The sequence below is a fragment of the Dipodomys ordii genome, unplaced genomic scaffold (assembly GCF_000151885.1).
Source record: "Dipodomys ordii isolate 6190 unplaced genomic scaffold, Dord_2.0 Scaffold99, whole genome shotgun sequence".
Taxonomy (NCBI): domain Eukaryota; kingdom Metazoa; phylum Chordata; class Mammalia; order Rodentia; family Heteromyidae; genus Dipodomys; species Dipodomys ordii.
Window position 1 is genome coordinate 3,960,575 of NW_012267315.1, and position 23,597 is coordinate 3,984,171.

At 45.0% G+C, this 23,597-nt stretch overlaps 1 protein-coding gene across 1 annotated transcript; it reads left to right on the forward strand.

The window, feature by feature from the left end:
* Positions 1 to 21,139: 21,139 nt before the first annotated feature.
* On the forward strand, positions 21,140 to 23,532 carry Thbd (thrombomodulin). The gene has a single exon (XM_013027054.1). It carries the CDS (start codon positions 21,314 to 21,316, stop codon positions 23,048 to 23,050), a length of 1,737 nt encoding a protein of 578 aa, XP_012882508.1. The 5' UTR covers positions 21,140 to 21,313; the 3' UTR covers positions 23,051 to 23,532.
* The last annotated feature ends 65 nt before the right edge of the window (positions 23,533 to 23,597 follow it).

Consider the following 23,597-nt stretch of genomic DNA (forward strand, 5'->3'; position numbering starts at 1 on the left):
TGAGATTTCTAAGCAGAATGATGTTCGTTCTGAGGAGAAATGTTCCCTAGCTGTGGAGAGGGGAGGGGAGGCTCAGAGGGCAAGCTTGTTGTAGACTCCCTACAAAATGGCGATGGAGTGGACTCACAGACTAGCCTTTAAGCTTTGTCCTACTTTGACTGTTATGCATCTATTCTAATAAACTCAGAAATATATTTGTTATGATTGTGTTTTGCGTAATCCATGACAGAACTTGGTTTTGTGTTACTTAAATGTACGTTTCCCATTTCAAAGAGTTATCTTGATGGCTAAATTTCTGCAGCTGTCACTGAGGTGGCATCAGGTGCAAGACTCTACCTTCCCGAGATACATGGTTGGATGCTGGCACCCTCCCTCAGCTGGTGCCTTTGGAGACTAGGGATACATCCCTGCATGGCAGCTGGGACCAGGCCGCACTCAGGGTTTCCCCATTTAGCATTCTGATCTGGTGTCCACTCAGCTTGGTCCCCATGCTCAGCCCTAATTCCCTGCATCTTGTTAATGGCATGAGTGATGCCTAGTGCAGGATTAAACACAGCCAATTGGTGCAATGTGAGAACACCATCCTGTAATTATCACAAAGCATTTATCACTGCTTTGTCAGTAAAGCCTTTTCAGTTTATTTAACTAATTGGACAGGCTGAGCAGATCATTCATTGCTTGTTTGGCTGCACAAATCTCACTGTGCATCCAGGTTGGGGAAAGCAGATGGTGGTGGATTCTGAGCTGCCTGCTTTTCAGATTGTGCATTTGGTAAAAAGTGAAGGGCTTAAGTGGGATAAAGTCCTCTGCTCTCTTATGCTAATGGCACAGGACACTTGCAATAAATGTCTATTGTTTAGGGTTAGATAAAGCAGATCCTTCCAGCACTCTACGCATTGACAAAATACTTTGGGAATTCATATCTAACTAGGAGCAACTGTGGCTGCTCCCTCAGTATGCACGTGCATGTAGGGGTGTGCACACACATGTACACACACACACACACACACACACACACACACACACACCCCAAACAATTACACACAATTCTAACATCTGCTTCATACTGAAAAACATGAGCCTGGCATTTAGGAAAAACTCATGAACAAAACTGTGATCTTCTGATGAGTGACTGACTCTTGGTGACTGTGTTATCTTCTGAGTAAAATATATCAATGGTAGGTAAATTTGTCCGTGAGAGTCATTTGCTTGAAAAACCTCATCACTTATATGTTATACCGAAATTCGGGGACCCCCAGAAGACCACCAGTGACCACGATCAATGTAAGCAACAAAGAGCCAGTTTATTGCAAGCTCGAGCTTGGTCCTCCACGCACATGGTAACCGGTGACGCTAAGAGGCCCTGAGCATAGAATCAGCACAGGTTTTATAGTATTGAGCAAACAACTTTAAGGAACTTTTACATAAGAAATTACCTGATTGGTTAACATTTACATTTAAAGCAAGCTAAACTGGGCAAATAATGATTGGTTGACCTTTACAGAAAAATGTCCTTGGTCCATAACTTGACCAAAAGAAGGTTATGATTCACACCCAAGGTTACCAGTCACACCCAGACCAACAGAATGCATGGCATGTCTCGACCCGGGCTCTGAAGAATGGGTTGTTTAGAAACTCTTATTAGTCCTAGGTGGGTGGGGGGGCAACACCACTTGGGGGTTAACACCTGCCTTAAGCAAACGCCATCTATGGCTCCAAGAATTGTGCGTGGCTTTTTGTCATAAATTCCTAGCATTGGGGTGTTAAACAAAAATGGAGTTGCTTAGGTTTCTTAAAACATTATTTCTTCCCTAAGGCCTTACTGCCCCAGCCTCCTGGAAGGGCGTTGCAGCTTTGGGGATGATTCTGAGGACTTTGCGCCCTTGGTCAAGGCTGTAAACCCTGTGAAATCTTTTACTAAGCAACTCTAGGCTCCCAGGCTGACATTCTACTACTAAGTGACTAAAACCAGTCACAGTTAAAATCATACAAAAACCATACAATCATCTAGCACAAAGCAATTCATACAGAAGCAAAAATGGCGGTTAGGTGCTGTCTTTACATGATTTTTTTTCTTTTACATTCTTCATATACAGATATCTGGATTGCACAATGTAAATCACATTTTTACATTGCTGACAGAGTGAAATTGTATCTCACGCATCTGTTATGTACATTCCATGGCACTGGAAATGAATCAAATTAGTATATTACATTCTCAGCCAATTCATAGGTTTATTCAGCAAGAGGAGAAAGTGATAGCAGAGAAAACAAACCCCAAATCCAAAACAAATCATCCTTTCACTGTTTTATTTTGATGTTAAAGCTGTTTAAAAAGAGAACTGATAGGTATCTCCTTCATAGATTTTGTTCCCAGTACAATCCCACTAAGAGGAACTAATAGGCAGATCAACAGCAGAAAAGTGAAGAACTGAGTATAATGGTACATAGTATCTGTACCCCAACACTTAAGCAGGAGGATTGTGATTTCAAGGCCAGCCTGAGTGAAATTCTGTCTCAATAAAAAAGAAAGATGAAAAAAGAAAGAAAAAAGGAGGGAAGGAAGGAAGGAAGGGAGAGAAAAAGAAAGAAAAGAAAGAAAACAAAAGAAAGAGGTAAAATATAGGAGGGAAGGTCATGATAACCTTGAGATCAATAATCACTGACAAGAAGTCTGAGATAATGGAAAGACCCCCACAGAGCTGCTGGGCAGGATAGACCCTTGCTTGTTTCTCCAGCGTGCTCACATTAGAACTCACCATGAGACTTTTTTTAAAAAATTAACTTGATTATCAATGATTTGTTGATTTATTGTACCTAGAATTGATCTTTAGTATTCAACTGACTTGAGGAAAGGACGAAGGAAGGAAGGAAGGAGGGAGGGAGGGAGGGAAGAAAGGAAGGAAGGGAGGAAGGAAAGGGAAAGTGAAAGACCCCCGACTTCGGGTGTCCCTCAAATCCGGACCTCCCTGCCCCAAGCACCAGTCAGACAACACCAGATGCAAAAGGCAAGAGGATTTTATTTGGGCATGCCCAGGTTCCCAGGTGCACGAGATCCGCAAGGTTCGGGTCAGTGTCTGGGAACCCCGAGCAGTCCCGGGGATGGTCCTTTTATGGGACCCCTCTGTCCGTTACAGGAGTGCCCGCGCTTTTTTCAGCCAGTAAATTTAAAGTGTTACAACCTGGTCTGCACGCAGGCAGCCAATCCTTTTAAAACAAATCATATGTTTTAGCCAATCACTGTTCGAGGGGGTCACTGTCTCCGGCCCTTGGTATGAGGAAGTGACCTTTGTCCGAGTCAGCACCTGTTGACTTTGTCCGAGTTGACCTTTGTCCGAGTCCATGCCTGTCGTTCACTCACACCAGGGGGCTGACTGCGGGGTGGGATTAGTTAGTAGGGTGTGGGCTTATTGATTAACTGGTGAGGTTAGTTATCAAAAGGGGGAATATGGGGGTAATATAATTTTCTTAGCAAAGCATGTTATAGAAGCCAGAAATAGCTTGGTTAAATACAAAACTTTGTTCCCCCCCCAAAAAGAGGCTCAGGGCCTGGTTGGTTAGGGAGGGGGTCTTTCAAAAGGAGGGAGGAGGAGGGAGAGAGGAAGGGGAAAGAAAAAGAAAGGAAGAAGGGAGGGAAGGAAGGAGAGAGGGAAAGGGAGGAACAGGGGAATGGGGAGGAAGGTAGAAGGGAAGAGGATGAATGAATAACTAAAAAAATTAAAATGTGAGGGAAGGAGAGAGAAAGAGAAGGAGAGAAGGATGGAGGAAGGAAGAGATAAAGAGTAGAAAGGCATAAAGAGGTAAGAGATGAACTAGATGGGGTGAGGGTAATTGGGTCAGACCTCAGCTCTCACTTCACTTAACAAGAACCATCTTTCCTCCAGGCTGTGCCGAAAGTCCAGCCCACAGCTGCAGGAGGACAGAATTGCGTTTACAGACTCTGGCTGGGGACCTTGTGCCTTGGTTCCATCTTTCTGCAAAACATGATTCTCTTTCCCGCATTAGGTTTCACACATGTTTATGAAGATTTAAAACAGAGTCCTTGAGTCTTGCCTCTCTAGGCTTCTTCTATGTTCAATCATCGCAGGAAAGTCATAGAATTTGTGAGATGTTAGAAAAATAATTATCCGTTTTTGAATTTCTTCTCTAGGATCTTCCCCCCCCCCCCCCGCCACCCCACCCAAAGATTATGTCCCAAAGGAGGTGCTTTACTACCTTGCCAAAACCACCCTCTCCCCTCCTACCAGGTGTGCTTTGTACAGTGTCTTTGCTATTCCACACCAGCTTGTCCACTGGGAAAGCAATATAGGGAGAAGGCACTGGGATTTTATGACTTAAAGACTTAGAAGTCATGTTTATTTATTGAGCAATCGGTAGTATTACTCTTTCCACTGTATAGACAGGAAGTTGAAGCACAGAGAATTTCAGAAACTGACCTCTGTTGACAGATGTTGGTGTAGGATGTGAGTCATTGGGCTTTACTGTCCAGCACCCAGCCAGGGGACAGGGTAGCCTCTTCACCTCATCAAGACAGAAACTATGGAGTGATTTTTTTTTTAAAGAAATGTATTTTATTAATTTTGTAGCACAGAAGCAAGAGTCCTTAGAGGACATGTTGCTTGTGAATACGGAAGTGAGATGGACTGAGATGTTTGAAACATTTGCTCAGGCTTAGCAAAAGTTGGGACAGATGTGTAAAAGCCATTGCCATTTAAATGTTGTAATGTCTAAATGTGTCTACTTCTAATGTCACTGAATTACTGTCCTTATAAAATATGCAAACAAACAAATCACATTAAAAAAGTAAATAGAGTATTAAGTTATATAAACCTGTGTATCTACACACACACACACACACACACACACACACACACACACACACACACACACACGACAGGTAGAACTACTCGAAAATTCTGCCACACCTACAGATAATTATACTACCTAAAACGGGCCCTGTTTGATTGGAGATCAAACAAAGTCCCCTGACTGATTGCTATTCTACCTTAGTCAGGTGATTTATGGTAAAGGGGCCATGTACATAGCTCCATGTTCATACTTGACTATCAAAGGCTACTTTTCCACTTCACTACTGAAACTAGGGTGCCTGCTGATAGGAATGGCACTGATGAACATGAAACCTTTTCAAGAACAGATGTCTAGTTCTTTTTTTTCTCCTTCCTTCCCTCCTTCCTTCCTTCCTTCTTTTCTTCCCTTATTCCTTCCTTCTCCCCCTCTCTTCTTCTCTTTCTCTCTTACCCTTCCTCTCACTCCCCGTCCCCTCTTTCATGCTTAAACTTAGGGATTTGTACTTCTATTTAGATTTTTTTTTCTGAATGCTGAAGTAAAACCACTCCCAGGTTTTTGCTGCTTAATCTAAGATCAGATAGGATAGGATAAGATAAGATAAGATAAGAGGTGTGGTAAGAGTTGACAGAACAGGGAAAGAAAAGATTTGACTACCTGAGCTGGCTTGGAACAGGGATGCTCAGATCTCAGCCTTCTGAGTAGCTAGGGTTACAAATGTGTGACATCAGCACCTGGCTAGTGATTGGTTTCTTTAAAAGTTAAACACAGTTTCTAATCAACCCTGTGTATCTATCTATCTATCTATCTATCTATCTATCTATCTATCTATCTATCTATCTATCTATATCTATCTATCATCTATTTTTGCTTTTGTGCTTAGATTCAGCCCTGTATGTTGTGTATTTGCAAATTCTGTGCAAGTAAACCATATTCCCAGCTTTCACAACACATTGATTCTGCCTTTAAAGAGTTACTTAATGCAACTGAAACTATGTTCTACCTAGTTTGGTCACTGATACTTACATGAGGTGTATTCAGACACCTTCCTCCTGAAAACAACCCAGATAGCTACCGTCAGGTAATCAAATAAGGACTGTTGGGTATTTATCCAATAATTTTTTGGTCCTGTTGTGGGGCCTGAGCTCTGGGCCTGGGTGCTGTCCCTCAGCTCTTCAGCTCAAGGCTAGCGCTCTACCACTTGAGCCACAGCACCACTTCCGGCTTTTTTCTTTTTGCTTATGTGGTGCTGAGGAATTGAACCCAGGGCCTCATGCATGCAAGGCAAGTGCTCTACCACTGAGCCACCTTCCCAGCCCCTTATCCAATAATTTTATGTCAAGAAGTATGATGTATACAATGGTGTATACAAAGAAAGTAAGACCCTGTGTGGGTCAGTTTCTATGAAATTCTGGAACAGGGGGCTGGGAAGGTGGCTCAGTGGTAGAGCACTTGCCTTGCATTCATGAGGCCCTGGATTCGATTCCTCAGCACCACATAAGCAAAAAGAAAAAAGCCAAATTGGTGCTGTGGCTCAAGTGGTAGAGCACTAGCCTTGAGCTGAGGCCCAGTGTTCAAGCCCCACAACCGCCCTCCCCCCAAAAAAAAGAAATTCTGGAACAGGAAAAGTTAAGATATGTTAATTTTAACATAGATAAATAATGTTTATGTGAGGGTGACCTGAGGTTTACCTACAAAGGAATTTGAAAGACTTTTGGAATGTGGTTTAGAGGGGTGTTTGCAGCTGTCAAAACTCATTTACCTTTGGAAGAAATAGTTATATTGTCAAAGTTTGCAGAGTTCACAAGCTTTATAGACCATGAAAATGACAATTCACCTTGTGAAGGTTAAAATGCGTTGTGACTTTAGCTAAGTATCACTATCCCACAATACTGTGAAGTTTATGTAATCACTTAATCTCAATAAAGAAATAAAAAAACTCAGTTACCCATAAATGCAAAATAAGTACATCATATTGCATATATATTATACCTCAATGAAGTTGATTTGAAGTGATGCTTATCAAAGTCATATATAAAATAAAGATTTATAAAAGTTGTGGCTTGAATTTTCTCTAGAAGGGTGGAACATGATTCTTTTCGACCTCAGTATTTCAGAGGTAGTAAAAAGTGAACAGGTTTATTGTGGCCCCTGTGCTCTCTGAATTTTCTCCAGTGTTTGTTCCTTGTCCAAGTTTACTACTTAGCATGGAAACATCCTTCCAGGACCAAGGTCCCTGAACCTCCCACCAAAGCGGCATAGAAACCATGGAGCCTTTCAGCCTCATCGACTGCCATGCAACATTCAAACATCCTGAAAGAGTTCCCCTGGCTACTTTACCATTTTCCTCCCCTTAGCCTGAGGATTAACTTTCAAAGTAGGCAGTGTTGGGTTCTTTCTTCTGTATCCTTCCACATTTCCTTCTTAGAGATGACTGCAGTAAATCCTGCTGTTTGGCTACAGGCCTTGATCTTTTCAGGAAAACATCTTTAGCTATGGAGACAACCTTTTTTGTTATTAAACTCTGTAAGCAAAAACAGCCTTGGAAAAGCTTCTGGCAGAAATAGCACGTGCCAAATTTAAAGCAGAACCAATTATCAGTGAAAGTTACAGTCTTTTATAGCCTGGCCCAGTGGCTCACGCTTATAATCCTAGCTACTCAGGAGGCTAAGATTTGAGGATCACAATTCAAAGCCAGCGGGCACAGGAAAGTCTGTGAGATTCTTATCTCCAATAAACCACTCAGAAAACCAGAAGTAGCACTGTGGCTCAAGTGGTAGTGTGTTAGCCTGGAGCTGAAGAGCAGAGGGACAGCACCCACGCCTAGAATTCAAACTCCACGACCAACAAGAAAAAAAAAGTTATAGACTTTTATTAAGAGTTTTCATTCTCTCTTCTTTCTTTTTCCTTTTTTCCTTCCTTCTTTTACTCCTCTCCTTCTTCTTCCATCTTTCCCCTTCTTTTTCTCTTTCTCTTTGTCTCTCTCCCTCTCTCTCTGTCTCTGTCTCTCTGTCTCTGTCTCTCTGTCTCTCTCCTCCCTCTCTCTCTCTCTCTCTCTCTCTCTCTCTCTCTCTCAGTGCTTAAACTGATGTCCTGGGCACTGTCCCTGACATCTTTTACTCATCTTTACCACTTTGATTCACAGCACCACTTCTGGTTTTCTGGTGGTTAATTGGAGATAAGAGTCTCACAGACTTTCCTGCTTGGGCTGGCTTTGAACTGCAATACTTAGATCTCAGCCTCCTGAGTAGCTAGGATTACAGATGTGAGCCACCAGCTCCCAGCTTTTTCTCTCTCTCTCTTTCTCTCTCTCTCTCTCCCTCACTCTCTCATTTATCAATGCACAAAGAAGACCAGATACCCAGCTCATCTTTGATGCTTCCTGGAACTGAATTGGATTTTTAACCGTTTTGTGTCTAAAATGAAATGATGTTTATTAACTTTAAATCCAGGTTGAATGATCTTCAGGATGGCGTCTTTATTCTTTTCTGAGCAAGGAAAAAGATGATGCATTTTTACCTAATTATTTAAAAAATCAGAGACATATCAGCTAGAATCATCCCATGTATTAACATCACAAACAAGAGAACAAATCAAAAAAATTAAAAACAAAAAATCTGGTTAATTGATAGAGAGTCTTGTAAGTTTGGATAAGTGGTTTAGCCTCTCAAAAATGAATCTTGGGGAACATTAATCTCTATGCTTGCATTTCCTTGTGTATACATTATACACAGGTATACATTATAAATACATGATTGTTACATGAATAAAAATAAATTAATATTTGCCCTAGATATTTTATTCTGATTCTATTTGTATCTAAAAAAGTTAAATACACTGGAAATGTTCAGCAGAGAGTTGTGGCTAATAAAACCTGGTTGATGTGATGCTTTTATTTTATTTTTTCTTCACATGACAAGAAGTTCAGCTAAGGCTCTTGAACCTGCTTATGGTTGAATTTTGTCTTTTTAACCTTCTATGACCAGCCTGTGTATTTTCTTTATTTTTATTTCTTTACATATTTTTAATTTTGTGCCAGAACCAGAGTTTGAACTCAGGACCTGGGCACTGTCCCTGAGCTTTTTTACATAAGACCTACCATGTGAGCCGCACCCCAGCTTCTGCCTTTTTTTTTGGTGGCTCATTGCAGATGAGAGTCTTGTGGATTTTTCTACTTGGACTGGCATCTAACGTGGATCTTCTGTCTCAGCCTCCTGAGTTTCTAGGATTATAGGCATGAGCTACAGGCGTCTGAGTTGGATTTTCTTTTAAATTAGTCAAATATTCTTTTGGACATAATAAGTCTCCAATTTTTTTTAAGAGAAGTCTCAGATCTGCATAGAAAAGGAACAAAAAGTAGAGATTGTTCATATACACCTCTCAAAGCTCTCCCCACAATTTCCCTGTTTTAACATCTGCTACCAGCAATTCTACAGTTGCTAAACCAGTACTGACATATTTTTATTAGCTAAATCCCACAGTTTATATCAGGGTTCAGTCTTGGCATTGCATGTTCTGTGAGTCTGGATAAATTAGGGTGATTAACGATGTGTTCCAGCATTACAGTATCACACGGAATGCTTCCACTGACCTATAAATCCACTGGGCTCTGCCTCTTCACCTCTCCCTCCCCTCCCTTGAGCTCCCAGCCGCCATGACCCACTGACTATGTCCACATTGGCCTTTTCCAGAATATTATCCAGCTGATATTAGATGGTATGGAGTCCCTGAAGATTGACTTTTTCCACTTTGTTATATGCATTGAACATACTGCAAAAATTTTTATGGTTTTTCTTTTTTTTTTTTTGTCACTGGATAATGCCTATTGTCCAGCTACCCACTGGTCTACTGCAAGACATCTTGGTTGTTTCTAAGTTGTGACATTAATGAATACAGTTCCTGATTTTGTTTTTTTTTTCCATGCCAGTACTGGAGCTTGAACTCAGAGCCTGGGTACTATCCTTTAGCTTTTGTGCTCATGGCTGACACTCTACCACTTGAGCCGTAGCTCTCCTTCTGGCTTTTTGTTTGTTAGTTGGAGATAAGACTCTTACAGACTTTCCTGCCCTGGTTGGCTTCAAACCACGATCCTTAAAGTCTCAGACTCATGAATAGCTATGATTACAGGCATGTGCCACCAGCACCTGTCACACTTTTTTTTCCCTTTAAATCCTGTCTTTTCTCCATCAGCTATGTTTCCATTTGACAGTCCTGCTCCTGGCCTACTTTGAAATGGGAGGAAAAGCTCACAGTGGTTTTTGATATTTTCTATCTTTAAACTCCTTGGATTTTGGAGGAGTTTAAGATGTGTACTTTTAGGGCAGATGGTGTTTCATCTTCTTTCAGGGTTGTTTGGCTTGAAGAGGTGGTGCTCTTATAAAGAACATTAATTGCTAGGAAGGGTGGACTGAAAATGACAAATAAAACCCCGGTCACTTTGTGGGTCACAAACAGCTGGGGTCTGACCACCCAAGCTGATGTGTCTGGAGTTAAGCATCAAAAGGCCAGACCTTGGATCTACCTCTGTTACTTTCATAAGAGAGGCGGTATGAACTAACCCTGAAGGAAGCAGCAACATGTGTTTTTATTTCCATTTCCTTATTTCCCTGCTTCATGTGCTACCCATCATCAAAAAGAAAGAAAGAAGGAAAGAAAGAGAAAAAGAGAGAAACAAAGAAAGACAGAAAGAAAGAAAGAAGAAAGACAAAGAAAGAAGAAAAAGAAAGAAAGTGTGAAATATTCTAAGTAAATTCATTCTTTCAAACTCTGGATTTCAGCATCATCATCAGTTTGGGAGAGTGAGAGTTCTTATAAATCCTGCTGAAACATCCAGATAGTTTGATTAAGATGACAAAAAGCATACATTTTCTCTTGGTGAGTGGATACCAGAAATTATCTGATAAACAGGAGTTATTATATTTTCTGTGCATTCATCCAAGAATCACTAGACAGTATTGTAGTCCTAAGTGTGAGAATTAAGAATTTCATAAAATTCAGAAATGGGGCTTTTAAATAGAAATAGTAACTTCAGCAAACTTGTTTCATTTAAGATTTCATGCAATGCAATCCAAAGGCATTGGAGCGTTCCTTCACCCCCATTGTCTCCTATATTTGAAACATGTACCCTAGCTGTTGGGTTTCCCCTTCTGTCATCACATCTTTTTTTGGATGAGGAAATTTTCAGAATTTCCTCAGCTGCATCTTTTGAGCTTGTTTCTTTCTTGATGTTTGAAGGCAGGAATTGGAAAACAATGGCCCAAAGACTCACTCTGTCCTATAGTCTATTTTCACATGGTCTCTGAACCCATAAAAGCAGTCTTTACATTTTTAAATATTTGGGAAAAAATTAAAAGAAGAAAAACATTTCCTGGTACATGAAGCTCATAGAAAGTATGTAGTCCATAAACAAAGTTCTACTGGAATACACTCATATTCATTCTTTCTTATGAAATTCCTGATAGTTTTCTTGTGACAATGTCAGAGACCAAATGGCTGCAAAATCTAACATAAATCATTAACTTGTATTTAATAAAAAGTTTGTTGAACTCTGTTTTTTTAAGAGATCTGTTCTAATGAACTAAAGAACATACTATTTAATGATATTTGACTAAGAATAGGGACCAGACTTGGATACTCAGGAAACTACACTCAAAACTCATTCAAATTCATGCCAGCCAGCCTGTTACTTGGTGGTCTGGAACAGCAATCCAGTTTCAGTGTCAAAATCTAATGGTGTTATTTGTATACACTAACAAGAAGCCCAGAGGCAGACAGTCATGGCTGGGTCTATAAATTCTTTTATATTTTTCTTAGCAAAATTTTATTATACAAAAGGGTTTTATTGTAAAAGTTACATACACATGATATTTGTTAATCAAATTCACTCCACTTACATTATTATTTCTTAACTCCTTTTTCGTTTCTCCTTTTCAAAAGTTTTCAGTGTGTTTCATTATGTTATTCTCATATATATATTGTTAGAAAAGGGAAATGATCGTGAATGTTATTAAGCATACAAACACACACACCACACACACATATAAGAGAATAACATAATGAAACCTTTCCTTTTTCTAGCAATTTCCCTTTTATAATCATGCCACATAATTATAATTTTTAGTTCTTGATTCCATATGAGTGCAAACATGCAAAATTTGTCCTTCTGAGCTTGACTTACCTGTCTTAACTGACCAGGTTGTTGTTCTTTTTGCTAGCTAATACTCCATTGGGTGCATACACAATATTGTGTCTGATGGATGTTTGGCAATTAGGCTGATTTCCATAGTTGGCTGTTGTAAATAGTGCTGTTATAGTTAGGTGTTCAGATATCTCTAGTGTATGTTGACTTCATCCCTTTGAATATATGCCCAGGAGTGGTATAGCAGGACCATGCTGTACTTCTAATTTTGAGGTTTCACAGTGACAATATTAGTTTACATTCCCACTTCAGCAGTGTGAATTCCTGTCTCCTCATCCCCTCACCAGAATTTGCTTTTATATAATTTCCTAACTGGGATGAGATGGAATCTCAGTGTCATTTTTCTTTACCTTTCCTTTTTGGCCAATGATGTTGAAACATTTTTTTTCATGTACTTACTGGACATTTACACTTTTTCTTGAGAACTTTCCACTTAATTTGCTCACTTATTAATTGGATTTTTTGATGTTTAGTTTTTGAGGTCTTTATTAATCTTTTCTTCTGGTGAATAGCTTGCAAAGTTTTTCTCCCTTGTTCAAGTACCTTTACTATTCAAATTTCCTTCATATCTCTCTCTTTCATCTGGCTTCAAGATACTGATACCTGTTCTATGTACTATCCTTAGGCCAAAATTCTACAAATTCTATTTATCTAGGCTTAAATGCTAATTACTATTACCCCATCATGATAAGATTTGGGTTTCCTGTGCCTCAGGGACTGAGACTATGATTATGGGAAGGAAAAATCAGGCCAAAAGTGGAAATACCAGGAAGGAAAAATAGGTTAGTAAGGATGTGATTAGAGGCATGGAGACTGTTTCTCTTATGTCTTGTATTCATTGAACAACTGGCCTTCTAATGCCATGCCAAAGAATCCTCTGCAGAGCTTGCTCCCACCAGATGGCCAGGTCCAACCCCCACAGATTCTGATCGGGATGTCTGGGTTAGGGCCCAGAAATTTGCCTTCTGACAAAATGAGGAAAATGTAAGGCTGATGCTGAATAGTCTTGACCCATTCCTAGACATAATCATGAACCACTGGTAGAAGACAAAGGAAAGAGCTAACTTATACAGAATGCCCTCTGAGATCCTGGGGTTGACCAGTTGATTCCTTCTCCAACATAGCTACTCCAAGAGAGTGTGTACAGCCAAGTCTTTAAAACCTTCCCATTGAAGATCAGAATCTGATGCAGAAGGTGTAGGGTGAGGCCAGGGCTCCTGTATTCCTATAGCAAGTTTCCAGGTGAGGTAGAGGCAGCTGATCAGAGATCACAAATCCAGGAGCATGCTTTCAGAGGATGCCTGCTCATATAATGGGGCCATCCTCTTCCCAAATCAAGCCTCTTAGTGCACCAGAGGCAGAGATACACCAGCATTCTAACACTGAGTATCTATATCTTTGTTATCTTCTACTGAGCTCAGGAGACTGATACTTTTGAGTGTAACTCTCTACTCTTTGGGAAGATCCTAGGTAAGCCACAGAAGCATCAAAAGCAACAAGAATTAAAATAGGAAGCCAGATATTCTGTTTTCAGCAACTGATTAATTCTCAATGCAAGGCAATAGGTAGAGAGCAAAATAAAAGAAAGCGATATCCAAGCTCAAGACCACAGCATAGGAGCAGGGTGTACACAGTGAGAAAATAAAGAGTTAGAAAGTTTTTCTGGCCTATTTCAAGTTCTGAATTTACTCATTGTCAGCTGTTTGTGTTTATCCTCCTTGCAGTAGAACCAGATGGGCTTTTCAGTTTGCACCATGGTGGATGCTGCCAACATTATCCTTTGCAGCTGCTGGTTTCATGGTTCTTCAGGAGCCAGCTGATCCTCAGAAACAAGCAGGAAACATTCTTCCCCAATGTCTGTGACATGCACATAAGTTTGCATCTCATTGCTCTTTATTCCTTAGAGGCCCTTCTAAGGCACTCCGAGAGACCGTGCTTTGCTGTGTGTCCTGAAAGCCCCTTGCAAAAGAGAGTAAGCCTCATGGCAAAGTCTTCCCCATGTCTCTGCAGGGTCTGGCTTCAGATTGCCTTCAGTAAATAAGATATCCCTAATGGCTGGGGTGTGTACTGAATGCCTTCCTTCCACCTTGAAGCCCCCATGGTGGCTGGGCTGGCTCTGGAGGAAAGGAAGTTGGGTCTGAAGCTTTCTCAGTGAGGAGCCACTCCCTTTCCCTTCCCATAAAGCAGAGTGGAGCCTTGGTCACTCATAGGCTTATGAGTGTCTGTGGGATTTCTGAATGATGCACTCAGATGTTGGAAATATCTGATTCCAGAGCAAATGCACTCCTCTATAGCTCTGCATAATGGCTTCATTCTCAGAAGGCCTTTGGCCTAAGTGGAAAGTGTCCCCAGCCAGAGCTGTGAAACTACCCCACAGCTTTGTGCACACCCACCCAAGTTGCTACTCTGAAGTTTCCAGTCCTGATAAAGTCAGATGTTGATGAAAATATATTGTCTGAACCAGCGGACATCTACCAGCTGCTGAAAGCCTTCAGTTCAAATTTACTCCACAATGGCTTGGATGGAAAACAGGGGTCTCAAATATTGACCCATTCTCATCATTAAGTTGTAGGGAGATTTGTGATATGGTAGTAGACTATCAGTTTTTTTGATCTTTGCCAATATCTCTACAAAAACACAACTGAGTGGTTATAGAAAAGAGTCAAGGGCCTGTAAAACCTGAAATGTTGACACTGGTACTTTACAAAAACAATGTGCCAGCCCCTGCTTTAAGACATGCGCAGAATTCCTCCTGATATTGGGGTCCTGAGGTACTCATTCAGCTTTGCCTTATACTTCTTTTTTTTTTTTTTTTTTGCAGGGGGAGTGGGGAGGAAGGGGTCTGTCATGGGGCTTGAACTCTAGGTTGGAGCACTGTCCCTGAGCACTACCACTTGGACCACAGTGCCACTTCTGGTTTTCTGGTGGTTAATTGGAGATAAGAGTCTCAGAGACTTTCCTGCCTGGGCTGGCTTTGAACCGTGATCCTCAGATCTCAGCCTCCAGTAGCTAGGATTACAGGTGTGAGCCACCAGAGCCTGGCTGCCCTACACTTTTTAAGAAACAATGGCATGTAGCAATGAATAGTACATGGGAAAATAACAGAGTGAAGAGAGCACAAATCTATAGACTGCCTGTCTGGATCCATGGGTGAAATCTGATCTCTTGAGAAAAGTAGGTTTGCGAAAACAGGTTCACTGAGCCCAGAGTGTGCAAAGTCTCAGATCTTCCTAAATGCACAAGAAAACAATTTTCTGGGGAAACTTGAGAAAGCATATGAAAAGCAGTAAGAAAGGGGCGAATCAAAATAGCTCCTGTTTTGCATATTGCTGCAATAATTAGATTGCATGCCACTAACCACATAGCTTTGAACTCACCAGTTTTCAGTTGCTCAGAAGTCAAATCATTGTCATAAAGGATAGTCTTTTTCTCATGAAACGCATGCTTTTGTAGCAAATAAAAGAAATACAGATGAACCTGTATTGTCTTTTATATGTAATGTTCGATTTTCTTTTTCTATTTTTATTGGTGCCAAAAAAAGTCCTTTTTATCAAGGGTCTTTTGCCTTCTCCCTTGGCTTTTTTGATCCAAGATAGAATTTTAGTTATTTGAGCCACACCTCCACTTCCAGCTTTGTGCTATGCTAGTTAGTTGGAGATAAGAATCTCATGACAAATTATATTGTATTCATAAATGGCTTTGTTAAATGACAACTCCTTTGTACAGCCTTCACACTAGCTAGGATAACAGGTGTGAGCCACTGGTGCCTGTCTAGCCTATTTTCTAAACTAGGGGAACCTAGTTCCATAACTGTCTATCTAATCAATATAGCAATCATAATCCATTTGATGTATTTATGCAAATAAAATGTTCAGCTTTCTGATTTTTCAAGATTAAAGCAAACACTATGCATTTAGTTCGATGATGAGGTATTTTCATTGTTGAATTTCACGCATCTAATACATTTAAAGCATATATTAAAATGCGTGTTTGTTTCCTTTTCTTAGCTAAGTAATTAATGTTTTCTGCACAGGCGTTGTTCTAATTGTTGTTGTTGTTATAGAAGGGGGGGGAGCTTTCATTGTGACATTTCCATGCCTGCACACAATGTACCCTGGTCAAACTCAGCTCTTCTCTCCCTCTCTCCCAAAACCCCACATCCCTTGCTGCGCTTCCTTTTTAAGTTGCTTATCCTGTGTGCATTTGAGCCCTCAACTTGATACACAGGAAGTGCTGCCAGCAATCAAAGCACACTTGATGTTTTTCAAGTAACGCTTTTGGATTTCTTGGCTTCCTTGTAAGGAAGGAATTGCTGTCTTCAAGGACAGAGAAGTCTTTTCAAATATGCATTGTGCTTTAAATTAAAATGTAATCTTCTGTGAAGAAATACCATATCAAAAATAAAGGGAGAGTCTAACTGGGCATAAATGAACCTTGATGAAAGATAGGCTTCCGTTTGGCCAATGGAGATAGCGTTTTCTCCCACATAGCTGAGATCACAGATGTGGGCTACCATGCTTGGCTTGTTTGATTGAGGTCAGTGTCGTTTTGCTCAGGTTTGTGTTGGACCATGATCCTCCCAATCTCTGCCTCTCAAGGAGTTGGGATCATAGGTTTGAGCCACCCATACCTGGCTTAATTTTGTGGTTCTTAATCAAAGGGAATCATTAACTAAAGTGGGAAACTGTCACATTTTAATCTTACAAATCTCTGAGCCTTAGCATATCCTGTCCTTCTAAAACAAACAACAACACAACAGTGAGTCAACAGGACCTGAGACTGTCAGCAATGGAAAACATAGGTATTTCAAACAACATTATAGTTGTTGCAGATCTATCAAAACATTCTTCACATTGGTAACCACTTTGAAATGGTAGGCCTTGTATATGTGTGTGTGTGTGTGTGTGTGTTCTGTTTCCAGGACTCAAACTCAGGGCCTTTCGCTCCTCATCTGGTGTTCTACCACTTGAGCCATGTCTCCAGTTCAGCATTTTTCTGGCTAATTGGAGATGGAGCCTACAGACTTTTCTACCTAGATAGACTTCAAATCCAGATTCTCCAGATTTCAGACTGCTGAGTGGCTGGGAATACAGTTATGAGCCACCAGCACCCCGCTGAAATGGTGGTTTTTAAGTGATACTCCCACAAGATTGTGATTTCAAACATTCATAAAGAAGCCCTATTTAGTCTCACAATTTTGCGTTTATAATTCTTTAATGACAATTCAATACAAAGTGTTTCCTTTTCAATTGTATATTGTTTGATTTGGTGTTTCATGACATAGAGATGGAAGCAGACCAAAAAAAAAAAAAAAGGGTGCCTGGCAGAGGAAAAGCCATGAACTGTAGACTAGAGCTGAGACCGGATGAAAGCATTTCTCTGACAGGGAACAGAACTTCCCCTATGAGGCCCCGTGGAGACCTGCAGGACACTGGTCTCAGAAGCTTGAGTGAGAAGGTGAAATGAAGGCTCAAATCCCACCGTAGCCTCTTGAGAGCATTGGAGACCACAGCAGAGGAGAACACAGTGGTGAACATCTTCAAGGAGGAAGGGAGTAGCAAGGAGCTGGGTTTTTCCAGCAGGTGTGGACAGCATGTGAGGAGTATATCACCTAGGCAATCGACTGCAGGAGACAAAGAGTGGGGAGAGGAAAGAAGCAGCCAACAGTCAGGGGTCCAAGTGTATCATTAGATGCGGGAGCAGAGAAACAGAGAGGAGGGCAAAGAGAAAAAGGAACTGACAAAAGCACAAGGTGAAAAAATGACATCCAAGTGCATGGTTTCAAACTGGGAGGAGGAAAGGCTTTGAATGTTGGAACATAAAAAGATTAGGCTGGGGGATGGGGCTCTCTAGGACATCTCAGATGCCCCAGTTCCCTGCAAGGGGAATGAGTGAGGCCACTAAAGGGTAGGATAGACAGAGACAGATGAGGACTCCAGAAAGAAGTGTGTGTGAGGGTAGGGGGTGGGGGAGGGAACAGAAAAGTGGATACCCTAGTGGGTGGGCCAGGAAGACCAGAACAACTGCCTTGAGATGCACAGGGGAGGGAAGCAAGCCTGCATGTGTTACCACAGTCATGGGAGGAGAAGTCTTGGGAACAGTGAGGACCAGTGCAGCCAATGTTCAGAAGCATCTGGAACATGAGTACCGGTTCCTGGGCTTCGCTTTTAGGCTGTGATGGCAGTAAGATAGTCAGCAGCAGTAAACCAGTGTCTTCGCTGACCTTCAATGAGAGTGTCAAGGTCAAGGGGAGTGGGGATGTGTCCTCCACAGAGAGGGCTTGGAGCATCCTAGAGAATCCAAGCCCTTGTGAGGAGATGTAGATAGGGAGTGGGAGGAACAGGCTGGAACAGAAGTCAGAGGATCTTCAGTCAGTGGTAGATAGCTAAGAGGAAATGGGCCTTCCCAGAGGCAGCCCTGGAAGGCAAAGGGGATGCAGGCTGAAGGGCAAAGGTTAAGCGAGGAGGCATAGGGTAAGAGTGCTTTGGGTGGTGTCCCGGGGTGTCCTGTAGCGTGGCCTAGAGACTGCCACATCCTCAGACCTTGCTCTGCTCCCATTCAGCGGCTGTTCTTGTTTCTTTCTGAGCTGGAAATAGAAGAGCCTCCTCATACAGGGTTGGGTTCAAGTTTCCCTGGCATCATTGAGTTCACTGTGGACTCATTGGGGTGGGGGACATTTACATACTTCCAAGTTGTTTCCTTGGGGTTCAAGAAAAGCCAGAAAGGACACCAAACCAAAAATGGTGGTGTGGGGGTGGTGGTGAATCAGCTAAAACCCCTGCAATATTGGGACCCATCTCATTCTTAGAAGTCCCTTAGCCTTTTTCCAGCCTAGCAGGCTCAACCCCCCCTCCTCTCCCACCCCCAGAATGGCTCTCAGCTCTCTCTCTCAGAAGGGTGCCATTTCCTTTAGTGCTCTGATGTGACAATCTTGAAATTCTTAGTAAATGAACAAGGGCCCCACACTTACACTCTATACTACACAGTGAGTCCTCTCCAGCATCTTGTCACGTCTACCCCAGGGAATGTTTCCCTTTTTTGTTTGTGCCTATCCTGGGGCTCGGACTCAGTCACTGTCTCTAAGCATTTTTGCTCAAGACTATACGCTACCACTTGAGCCACAGCTCCACTTCCGACTTTTTGGTAGTGAATTGGAGGTTAAGAATCTTATGGGCTTTCCTAACTCCGGCTGGCTTTGAATCAGGTTCCTCAGATCTCACTCAGCCTCCTGAGTAGCTAGGATTACAGCCACTGGCGCTCAGAGATTCTTCCCATTTTGAGGAGGGTTTTTCAACAGTTCCCCCAATAGAGTTCCTGCCTATGTCAATAGGTCCTGGCTCCCCTGATTGGGGGGGTGGGGGGTGGGCAGTGCTGTTCTCCTGTCTAGTGCTCTTTCCTTCCCCTTCCCCAGGGAAGGCGCACCTCACCGAAAATGCCTGCATTCCCTGGGTCCCCCAATCCCCCGCAATCCCTAAGGTGTTCTTGCCCCCCTGGGACAGCTTTTAACAGCACAGAGCCGCACTCAGCCATAGTCAAGTTCTGCGGGTCCTAAATCTCTCTCCCAGCGTGGCTAGGCTACCTGCTTCCTGTCACTTTCCCACACCCCATCCTTTTGGTGGGTGCATCAGTTTTCTGTTAGTTACTAAGTCCGGCCTCTACTGGACCAAGGAAACGAAGCCCTCAGATCAACCATGAAATCCACGCTGAGCTTCTCGTAGCTGAGTTTCTGGCTCCAGGTTCAGTCATCCATCTCCTCCGCCCCACCCCACCCCAGTCCACACCCCAGCTTTCTCTTTCAGCCTTGCAAGTTTGGAGCCCTCCAACTTCTTGCTTTTCGTTTGGCGTTCAGCAGCGACACCTGCTGGCGTTTGGGCGGGAGTGACGAGTTGACATAGGGTGGCTTTTAGTCATTCTTTTAAGTTTGCCACTCTCCGCTTCGTTTTGAACCCACCCCTCCGCATTCCTGGCAAATGACTAACCCGATAACGTCGAAAGTGACCGCTTCCCACCCATTCCTCCCAGCTCCTGCTGATCCACGGCACCGCCCTTCACCAACAAGGCCCTTCACCAACCGCCCTAAGTGCTATTTCTGTGCACCTCGGTATCCTTTCGTCCTCTTGAGAAGGAAACCGCCTGGAAATCCAAGGAGGATCCAACTGGGGTTCACAGCGCCTCCATGCGGGGACTCCCTGACTATGTCTTGTGGGTGAGCATCCCGAGCTCACGGACACGCCCGCCCCCACCCGGCTCCGCAGGAATTCACCTACCACTACTCGGGACGAGTGGCAGGATCTCAGAGCCCAGACAGGGTTCGCGCGACTTTGTGGGGTGTGGGCCTAAACCCGGGACTCGTCATCCCTAGCAATCCCTGAACTGGAGATGCGTTGTTGGGAATAGGTCAGTCCTCGTCACTTGGCTCTGACGTCACTCCGGTTTCATCCAAGTGTCCTCTGGGACCAAGCACTGACAGATTTGGTCCAGTGCCATGGCTCTCCTCTCCCCTCCCCTCCTCTCTTCTTCTCTCCCCTTTCTCCCCTCCTCTCCCTTCCCTTTCTCTCTCCTGTACTGCGGTCTTTATTGCAATTGATTGCCTAGGTAGATCCCTGCTCCCCACTAATGTCATCTTCGTACCTAGCAGCCCCTCTCCTGGAGTCCTGCAAGGATTGAGCACGACCCCATCCCACCCTCACGGGCCATGCAAAGCCCTCTTCTAGGTTTCTGCTTCCTAGAGCCCTCCCTGTAATTCAGGCTTTCCTTAAAACCAACGGGAACATTTACGGAGGGGAGAGGGTGGGGGAAAACAGGGAAGGAAAGGGAGTTCAGGCATCGAGGAGGGGCTCACATGCGGGCCCCCAAGTGGCCAGGGCGCGAATTGCCTTGCTGACCCCGACAGTCTCTTCCCCGGAGGCTGGGACGGCGGGGCCCCGCCCGCGGACCTCCCTGCGCCCCAGCTGGGGTGTACTCATCCCGGCGAGGTGATCCTAGCGGGAGGGCGGGCACAAGGCGCCTGGAGAACCCAGTAATCCGAGAATGCAACCTCGGCCCGTCCCACCAGGCACTTCCTTCCTTTTCCCGAACGTCCAGGGAGGGAGGGCCGTAACATTTATAAACTCGAGCCCCGGCTGGGACCCGACATGTCAGAGGCCGCCTAACCGCGACTGTGCGCCGCAGCCGGAGAAGTGTTTGGGCTGCGCACGGAGCTCGCGGCTGTCATCAGCGGCGTCTCTCCGTCCCGGCCGGATTCTGACAAAGTCACAGCCCTCGTGCTTTCTCCGGATCTGGCAAGCAGCAACCCCCGTCCTGGACAGCATGCTCGGGGTTCTCCTTCTAGGTGTGCTGGCACGGGCTGGTCTGGGGAGCTCAGGGCCCATCGAACCGCAGCCTAGTGGCAGCCAGTGCGTGGAGCACGAGTGTTTCGCACTTTTCCGGGGCCCCGTGAACTTTCTGGCTGCCAGCCAGGCCTGCGAGCGGCTTCAAGGACACCTGATGACCGTGCGCTCCTCCGTGGCCGCCGAAGTCATCACGCTGCTGCAGAGCGGCGACAGCAGCATGGGCCCGAACCTCTGGATCGGTCTGCAGCTTCCACAGGGCTGCAGTGGCCCCGGCAATCTCGGGCCCCTGCGCGGCTTCCAGTGGGTTACGGGCGACAACCACACCAGCTACAGCAGGTGGGCGAGGCTCGACGACGGGGCTCCAGTGTGCGGCCCGCTGTGCGTCACGGTGTCGGGGCCAGCGGCCTCCGTGCCCAGCGATCCGATCTGGGAGGAGCGCCAGTGTACCGCGGAGGCCGATGGCTTCCTCTGCGAGTTCCACTTCGCAGCCTACTGCAGGCCGCTGGAGGCGAATCCCCGAAACCAGGTGGCCGCCCCTATTTCCAGCACCTACATCACCCCGTTTGGGGCCCGCAACGCGGACTTCCAAACGCTTCCCGTGGGCAGCTCCGTGGTGGTGGAGTCGCTCGGCTTGACATTGGTGTGTTCGTTGCCGTCTGGATCTGCCTCGGGGCGGTGGAGTCGGGAGGCACCGGGCCCCTGGGACTGCGGCGTGGAGAACGGCGGCTGCGAGTACGCGTGCAACACCAGCTCGGGGACCCCCAGCTGTTTCTGCCCGGGTAACCTGGGCCTGCAGGCGGACGGGCGTTTCTGCACCTCACCCCCAGTGCAAAAGTGCACCGACCTCTGCGAGCACTTTTGCATCAGTAACCCCGCCGATCCAGACTCCTACTCCTGTATGTGCGAGACGGGCTACAAGCTGGCAGCGGATCAGCACCAGTGCGAGGACGTAGACGATTGCATGCTGGTGCCCAATCCGTGCCCGCAGCGCTGCGTCAACACCAAGGGTGGCTTCGATTGTCTTTGCTACGAGGGCTACGAGCTGGTGGACGGAGAGTGCGCGGAGCTCTTGGATCCGTGCTTCGGATCGAACTGTGAGTACCAGTGCCAGCCCGTGAGCCAAACTGAATACCGCTGCATCTGCGCCGAAGGCTTCGCGCCCGTCCCCCAGACGCCGCACCTGTGCCAGATGATCTGCAATCAGACGGCATGCCCCGCGGACTGCGACCCCCACAACCCCGAATACTGCGAGTGCCCCGAAGGCTTCATCCTGGACGAGGGTTCTATGTGCACGGACATCGACGAGTGCAGCCATGGAGGAGAATGCCGCAAGGGGGAATGTCGCAACCTCCCCGGCTCCTTTGAATGCCTCTGCGGGCCCGACTCCCCCTTCGCCGGCCAGATCAGCACCGACTGTGACCCCATCGTGGTGAATAACAAGGGCTACGAGGACGGCTCGGGAGAGCCCCCGTTCAGCACCAGGATACCTGACTCCACTTTGAGACCCCCTTCCGCCGGGGCCGTGCATTCGGGCGTGCTCATTGGCATCTCCATCGCCAGCCTGTCCCTGGTGGTGGCCCTTCTGGCGCTCCTCTGTCACCTGCGGAAGAAGCAGAGCACTGCGCGCGCGGAGCTGGAGTACAAGTGTGGGTCACCTGCCAAGGAGGTCGTGCTGCAGAACGTGAGGACTGAGCGGACGCTGCAGAAACTCTGAGGAGGCGCAGATGTTGCCCTGGCCTCTCCTCCTTCCTAGGGACTTTCTCTTCTCCCTTGGCCCTCAGCTTTTTACTCTGTGGTGACTCAAATGCACCCTAGATGGCGTGGCACCTGGGGAAGACCCGGCTCCATCCTCCCGTGTAACTGAGGAGGGGGGTTTCAAAGGAGGGTAGTCCCAGCCTCTCCCATGATGCCACTCGACAACTGGGCAGAGATGGCAAGTTTATACTAAGACACGGCCTTCGAGGTGGCTCAGGCCAGGAAGGGTGAGCAGGATTGGTCTGTAGCTTTGGGGGCAGAACTTGACACCACGATTAGTGAAGACCAAGATATTTATTTTTTAAGCTATTCAGTTTTTTTATTCCTCTTTCTCTTGTTTTTCCCCCCTACCTGTATGCCTCCAATACCCACTTTCCCTTCTTCTTGTCCCTCTTTCCCTGCCCTCTTCCCTTTCCATCCCCTTAATCCCTCTCTCTTCCTTCTCTCCTCTCCTCCCCTCTCCTCTCTCTCCTCCCCCTCTCCTTGATTTCCCCCTCCCCTCCCAT

What these genes read in the sequence shown, in the direction of transcription:
- Thbd (XM_013027054.1), top strand. Translation starts at nt 21,314, where the DNA reads ATGCTCGGGGTTCTCCTTCTAGGTGTGCTGGCACGGGCTGGTCTGGGG.